Here is a 7,575-nt window from a genome sequence, read left to right as displayed (position 1 = left end):
GCTGCTATCAGGGTTACACAAAGGCAACAAAAACTACTTTGAAAATTTCATTGATAGCTAGAGATCTTGGTCCTGACAAGCAAAATAGACAATCATGTTTTTATTTGACAAAAGAATCTAGCATATTTACTTCAGTTTGATTAAACCTCCAACGGAGACTAACAAATGATGGAGGATGCAGCCATCATTGCAAAAGCTTCGCCAGCATCAAAAGTTGGAGCACCCCGCTGAACGGATAAGGTACTCTTATACTACATGCTCACACTGCCAAACACTCCATAAGAATAATAAACAATAACATTCAGATTTATTTCAAATGGTAGAATATTCATCAAATCAAACAAATCAATATTGATTGACGTGATCTCACTCCTGCGCAGTGCTTGCTATGTGTTCATCATCTACTTACGCCTCATTGGCGTTTCACTTCGTGGCTGAGGACTTCGACGATCAAGAGGCGTTTCTTTTGTACTCCCTCCGTTCCTAAATAGAAGTCTTTATATAGATTTCAATATGGACTACTTACGAACCAAAATGAGTGAATCTACTTACGCCTCATTTTTCACCACGAATGTTATTTCGTGGTGAAAAATTTGCAAGATGCTAAAACTTTTGATCTAGTTTCACGTCTCAAAATTTCATATTTTTTCGATTTTGTTTTTCATTTTCTTTTGAAATTACTGTTCATGAATGGTGTAGGTGCATCTGGGAGTAGAAAATCCACTCTGTTATATTTTTATATTGCATGGTTTGTTTCATGTCTTGTAAGCTGATCCTACAGCACCATGCACCTTGTATCGTGTTTCTTTTGCCTTTTCTATTTTTCAGGGTGTCATTAATTTAATGTCGGGTCTATGCCTTCTTTCTAAAAAAATCAAGATGTTCATGTAAGCAATGTAGGAGCGATAACCCACCTCTCTTTGCTTCTCTTCTTTTCTCTTGTCCTGTTGCGCGTTGAAAATATTCTTTGACTTCTTCGGAGTGCCATCCGTCCGTTCCCAAATTCATGCGCAGACTCATGGCGAAGTTCCACATGGCTTGTTCAGATTCGACCATGCCATGACTTCTCAATTTTCTGACAAGGATTGCTGCAGATCTAAATAGGAAAGGTAACAAAAAATAATCATCAGAGTCATGTTGCACCAAAATCAAACAATTTCTCTATATCTCCGCCACTCAGTCAAAATGTGTGTGCACTAAATTAGAGAGAACATGAGAAACTGTTTGAGCAGCATAAATGGATGATTACTGCGGTTGTGTGCTCTAATTAAGCTAGGTGTTCTGGCATACAGTAATCGAAACGAATGGCACAACCGAACTAACGATGAGCATTATGATGCACATAGATTACAGGTGCCCGAATCTAACCTAGAGATAGAAGCTTGGTGATGCCTTCGGCAAGTTCAACGACCTCGCCGGCCCGCAGCACAGGGTCAACCGTGCCGTGACAACAAAGGACACTGAGGGTTGAGGCAATCGTCCACGACGTGATCTTCCTCATCTGGATTGTCGAAGTCTTCTCAGCCCCAGCCCCCGGTCGAGTTGCCGTCGATCGGGAGTTCCGAGGATTGAGTGGTTGTGCAGATCAAATCGGCGGCCATCATGACCTGCGGCGCTCAGCAAGGAGCTATGCGGGGCGGCACCATGGGAGCCACACGAGCGACATGGCGAGGTTGGGGCGCTCCTTGGCCGCGGGAGGCGAGCAGGGAGAGACGGAAGAGCGGCGGCGTGGTGGCGTGCTTCAATGACGGCGAGTCCCCGACAGCGGCAGGGTGCCCCTCCGATAGCGACGCAGTGCGGTCGATGGTGGGAAGGCGTGACCAGATCGACCTCTCGCGCAGCCGGCCGCCACCGCTCGCGGACAGAGAGAGATGTGAGAGGGATGGGACTTCCATGGGAGAGAAGAGAGGATGCGTTGACCTGTGGAGCCCGCCGTCGGATGCGTCATGTGTGCCGCCGCCACAAGGGAGAGAGGTCATGGAGGAGACCGCGCGGGCGCGAGCGCCGTTGCGATGCGTGAGTTGTGGGAAAAGACCGGAGCGATGCAGGGCGTGGCGGCGCGGGATCCGGCAGGTGGTCGGACGGGTGTGGCTGGAGGTGGGGGGAGGGAATGGAAGGAGGAGGCCGAGCCGAGCGGTGGCGGCGCAACCTCTACGAACCCTAGGCGTGAGAGGGGATCGAGCGCATAGGAGAGGGAGAAGAGGAGCGTCTCGTGGGTGCGGGATGAACGATAAAAAAATCGGTGGGAGACAGAGAGGCGAGACGGAAAATAACTCGATGAAAAATAACCAACGAAATTAAACCGGACGAAGGTGGAGGTGGGGAATCAGTGGGATGCGGGAGGTGAGATTGAGGACGAAAAAAAACCGAACGAAAATGATGGGACGAAAATAAAACCCGGAACGCGACCTATCAACCGAGATATTAGGAGTTTAGATTAGGAGTTTAGATGACGCCGACGTCGCGGCGTCTCGGCTCCACCCATGTGCCGACGAGCGCCTCCCGCCGCGGTTCCACGCCTGCCTGCCACGCCACGGCCTCCTCCTCCTCCTCCTCCTCCTCCTCCCCTTCCACTGGAAAGCCCTCACACGAGCCTACGTACGCCTCGGCTCTCCCCGCGCTGCGCTCTACGTGGCGATCCACATGTTCCGCCACGGCGCGCACCCCAATCGCTGCACCTTCCCGCTCGCACTCAAGGCGGCAGCCCAGGTCGCGCCCCCCACCTCCAGCTTGCGCTGCCAGCTCCACGATGCCGCCTGCAAGCGCGGCCTCGCGCGTCATCCCTTCACCGAGAGCGCTCTCATCAGCTGCTACGCCAAGGCTGGCGACCTGGATGCCGCCCGCAGGGTGTTCGACGAAAATCCTCACCGGGGACTCGGTTCATGGAACGCCATCATAAGCGGCCTCAGAGACCTTCCAGGGAGGGTATAAGGGAGAATTCCTCTCAAGGATGTGTCGTCGTGGACAACCATAATTACAGGACTTGCAACATGGTGAGGAGCAGCATGCACTAATCATGTTTGATGAAATGAGGAGTGACCGGTGCCACCAAACAGTGTGACGATGTTGGCAGTGCTCTCTGCTTGCTCAAACAGGGAGCCGGTAGATGCTGGGATGGGCTTGCTGAAGCAAATGGAATATGGGAAGATTAAGGTAGTACCAACTGTTGAACACTACAGGTGTGTGGTTGATATGCTTGGTAGAGTTGGTTTGGTGGATGAGGAGCGTGCCTTGGTGGAGCACAGAATGCTGACGGAGGCAAATGTGGTGATATGGGGAACATTGCTTGGTGCATGTGAGAAGCGCTGCAATGTGAATGTTGGCAAGTGGGCGGCGGAGCAACTACTAGCGGCTGTGCCATGGAATGACGGGGTTTAGGTCCAACATATGCGTTGCTACTGGAATCTGGGGTGAGGTAGAGATGGTGAGGAAGATGATATCGGAGAGAAAGTTACGAAGTTCCCAGGCTGCAGCCTATAGCTCTGTAAAATGGCCGCCATTGAACTACTAAAGGTCTGCTCCTTGCTTCACTCATGCTTGTTCAATACCTAGTTCTCCAATCTCGTTCTTAAAATCATGATGGAAACTCATTTGCAGATACGGTCGTTGCCGTAGTTTCTCGATGACTGTTTTGATCGCTTCGCTTTTTCTTTTTTTCATTTTCCTTGCTTAGGCACAATTTTGGTCTTGTATGACTTTGCTCTTTGCTGGCGTGTTTCTTTGAGTGTGTGTGTGTGCGTTGGTGTTGTCTATGTGCATCCTAGTTATGAAGAGGCCGGGTATGCACTCATTGTGTTTATATCTCCTGGATGCTTCGTTATGAGTCAATAAAATCCACACTTTGTTAAAAAATCGTTTTCTCTTTGTTGTTTTGACACCCACCGCAGATCTGATGGATGACACATCAAAATTACCAGTCTGATTAAGTAGAATATGACTAGCAGACCAGGCAAGATTGCAGCAAGTTAAGACTCATTGACTAATTCTTTAAATGATCTATTTTAGTTGAGAGACGTTTGGTTTTGTTGTGGGCGAAGAATTATTAAGTTTATACTAGCATGTCAACTTTTTTGACAAGTTATTGCTAGTCCATCCTGTGATAAAGCTTTTAGCAACACTAAAGATCTTCCATGAAAACTGACGCTCACTTCTGCCTTAAAGAACCATACTCCAAATCAGTCTTAAGGTAGGCTTACCTAATGATTTGGACTACCGTATTGTATCCCAAATAACTAACCCATGTGACTGCAAATTTTTAGTCTTACTAATTCTGCCTTCTCCCTTCAGTCCACTGCATTTGGTAGAATATGCAGATTCCCACGAATCTTTGGAGAGAAAAGAAAAGATTCCCACGCAATTGCTTTGTTATTGCAATAACTATAGCACTCAGCACTATTCTTAATGCACAAAATACACATCCTGGTGACACTTGGCGATAACTGCAGTTGTCAGCTAAAATCTTATCCTAGTGATAGGCTAGCAAACAACTTACTGGTCTTGGGTAGCTCGCAAACCGTGCTGCTTTTGTCATAGCATGGTGACAGCAAGTACACAAAAACACTCACGGGTGCATCATATATGCATACAAAACATGGGTTCTCAGCCAGAGACATCTTTTTACTAGAATCCTCCAATTCCCCCTTCAGTTGCATCACCATGCTAAAAGGAAGCATAGCCAAAAACTTCTAGGATCACAAAACCACAACCAGGAGCAACAGGAATGGGCTCCTTTGCTAATGGCCAGAATGGTTCGGAGCTTGGCATCCAGATGCCAGCCATGGGGGGCAACGCGGTGCTGGAGTCTCCCACAACATCTGTAGCACCAAGATGTCCACGGCTGGACATGGCCATGGTGGCAACCAGAGCTGCAGCCCTGGTGATGGCGCTCATCTCAATGTCGCTCATGGTCTCCGCCAAGCAACGGGGTAGTCTCATCATCTTCGGCATCGAGATTCCACTGTATGCCAAATGGTCCCTCTCTGATTCGCTGAAGTAAGTCTTTGAACTGTTGTAGTTTGAAATCTGTAAATAATCTCCGTCCAGAATACTGAGTTCTGATGGTGTTGTTCGTAACTTCAGATCCTTGGTTGGGATATCTGCGGCAGCAGCTGCCTACTCCCTGGCACAACTTCTGTCGATTGCATACAAGGCCTTGAAGAAAGTCCCTGTGGTTCCATCCAGGCGCTATGCCTGGATGCTGTTAGCTGGTGATCAGGTATGTTATGGTGATTTTGATCTGATTATGCATTGCCTAGTAATTATCATTGTTATTTGTGCTCTGATGATTTGATTTTATTTTTTAGTCATGTTGTTTCATACTTTATTTCCCTGTTTGTGATGTCTGCATAAAAGTGACAGTTTCCTCTATGTTATGTAATACTCTTATGTATTTTATGGGCGGGTCAGTAGCCAGTACTAGTATAGGCGGTTGGTTGAGTTTGTTCTAAGTTACGACCGAAGAAATCTCATGCTAGCAACTGGCATCTTAGTACACAATTTATTTAGTCTCTTGTCACTAGCTTGCCATGTCTATATATTGGCTACATAAAAATAGTTCCGTTACTTTTTTTTTCTTGAATGTGCATCATTTTGTGTTAGGAGGAATCACCAAAGATGGTGAGAGTCTTTACAAACCAAACAGAAAACTTAAGTTGAAAAAAAAACAATGCAAAGAGAACAACAAACTGGCAAAAGAAGGAATGAAGCGGTAAAAAAGTTTCCTTGCTTGATTTAGATGGAATGTTTGTCACTAGCCATAAAAGACTACAGAAAATGAATCCTTTTTATAGCTTGCAGAGAAATTATTCTGTTTTTTGTGCATGTGAGTGTGCAATGTTGCAAAGTATTCCCATTCTGTCCTTTATCACTGTACACTGATATCACTTTATAAACATATCACTTTTTTGTGCATGTGAGTGTGCATTTTGTCACCTAGTCTTACTAGTCTTATGCATTCGAGAAATACACTGGTATCACTTTATAAACATATTTTAGATAAGTATATTCTGCACTTTTATTAGAAATATGCACAAGCAAAATTGAGTATCATGTACATGCGCGGCGGTATAGGGATTCAATTGTGCTAAATATACAATAAAAGTCCATAAGGGCTGTTTGTTTTTTCTTCAAAATATTGAGAATTAAACTCCACAGTGGCAGGCAACTAGGTGAAGAGCAAAGGCAAATCATATTTGAGCAAACTAATGTTTGTACAGAAAAACTTTTTCTGAATTTTCTGTTACATAGTTGGTACGGCGTTTCTTCACTGGCCCTCGCAGGAGTTGATACATGGTAAATGCACATCTTGTTTTTTCGGCATTGATATTGGAGTACAAAGGTAATTCGGCATTGTTTTCTCATGCTATCTATAAGATGAAGAATGATTTATAATAGCCATAGATTAAATCTCAGCAAACAAACTACCAATTAATTCATTACCGAATCCTTAGTAGCATCTTGCATATGATTATTTTCGCACTCCTCCCAGTCAAAATTAATGCTGCTTAAAAGACACATTTATCTGTTTCTTTTGAGCACTGATGCATTCGCGATGCCGTTTGACGTCACATTGAAGTGATTGAAGAGATTTGAAAGTATACCACATAAAAAATAGTCACTGAATCATTCCAGTAACCCCCTATCAATGGGAGGCCCAGGAGACCAGGACTTGATGCAAAGCTTTCTGTACGATGTTTGTCCTTAAGCGCCTTCAGTAGCTCATGACACTCTGTTAGCTTTGACAAATAACATCTGAACATATTGAACTCTGCTAGTGTCTGACATTGCAATGGAACTGAAGAATAATACGGCTGGTGCATCGTGGCAGGTCTTTGCGTATGCGATGCTGAGCGCGGGATCAGCAGCAGCGGCGGTCGCAAATTTGAACCGCACCGGAATCCGGCACACGGCGCTTCCCAACTTCTGCAAGCCTTTGCCACGTTTCTGCGACTTATCGGCAGCCTCGATCGCGTGTGCCTTTCTCAGCTGCGCCTTCCTTGCGGCATCCGCCGTAATCGATGTTATCTGGCTGTCAAATCTGTGAAAATATGATATAAGTACTACTCCCTCCACTCCGATTTACTCGTCGTGGTTTTAGTTCTGCACTAAAACCACGACGAGTAAATCGGAACGGAGGGAGTAGATGGTGGCAAACTAGTACACTCCTTCGCAGGGTGCTGTGCCTTTAGGATGATGCACCGAACCTGAACCTGTAAAGTGTCCTGAAGTCATGTGAGTTGGCTGCTTGTGCAAATTGGAGCCCCCTCGGCGAAATGGAAGGATGTTGATTTGCAGTGTTGCGAGTGTTCGTTTTTGGAACAGTGATTTGAGTTTTCTCTCCGAGCAATGCTACACCTAGGTAAAGTTACGTACAGATTTTATGTAATAGGTGCGTGTGTAGGACTGCGATTGGATGGATGGATGTGGCAGGGGCCCACACGGGTGAAAATCAGGGGGGGCGATAGATTTGTTAGGCAGGTTACGTAACTCTTAGTAGGTTGGTTTCGTAGGTGTAGTATTATTGTTTCTCTCCAGGATGCTCTGATCATATGCAGAGTTTGAAATGGTTGCCGCTTC

The 7,575-nt window shown here is 46.0% G+C and overlaps 1 protein-coding gene across 2 annotated transcripts; it reads left to right on the top strand.

Moving 5' to 3' along the window:
* The first annotated feature begins 2,472 nt into the window (after positions 1-2,472).
* On the top strand, positions 2,473-7,292 carry LOC123070726 (CASP-like protein 3A1). 2 transcript variants are annotated; one of them, XM_044494027.1, is made up of 4 exons: positions 2,477-3,513; positions 3,598-4,992; positions 5,080-5,215; positions 6,827-7,292. In XM_044494027.1, exons 2-4 carry the CDS (start codon positions 4,721-4,723, stop codon positions 7,040-7,042), a joined length of 624 nt encoding a protein of 207 aa, XP_044349962.1. In that variant the 5' UTR covers positions 2,477-3,513; positions 3,598-4,720; the 3' UTR covers positions 7,043-7,292. The 2 variants fall into 2 exon arrangements, with proteins under 2 accessions (XP_044349963.1, XP_044349962.1); XM_044494028.1 differs by having other exon boundaries at positions 2,473-4,959.
* Positions 7,293-7,575: the final 283 nt, after the last annotated feature.

This window comes from Triticum aestivum, chromosome 3B (assembly GCF_018294505.1).
Source record: "Triticum aestivum cultivar Chinese Spring chromosome 3B, IWGSC CS RefSeq v2.1, whole genome shotgun sequence".
NCBI classification, from domain to species: Eukaryota; Viridiplantae; Streptophyta; class Magnoliopsida; order Poales; family Poaceae; genus Triticum; species Triticum aestivum.
This window is presented reverse-complemented; position numbering and strand designations above follow the sequence as displayed.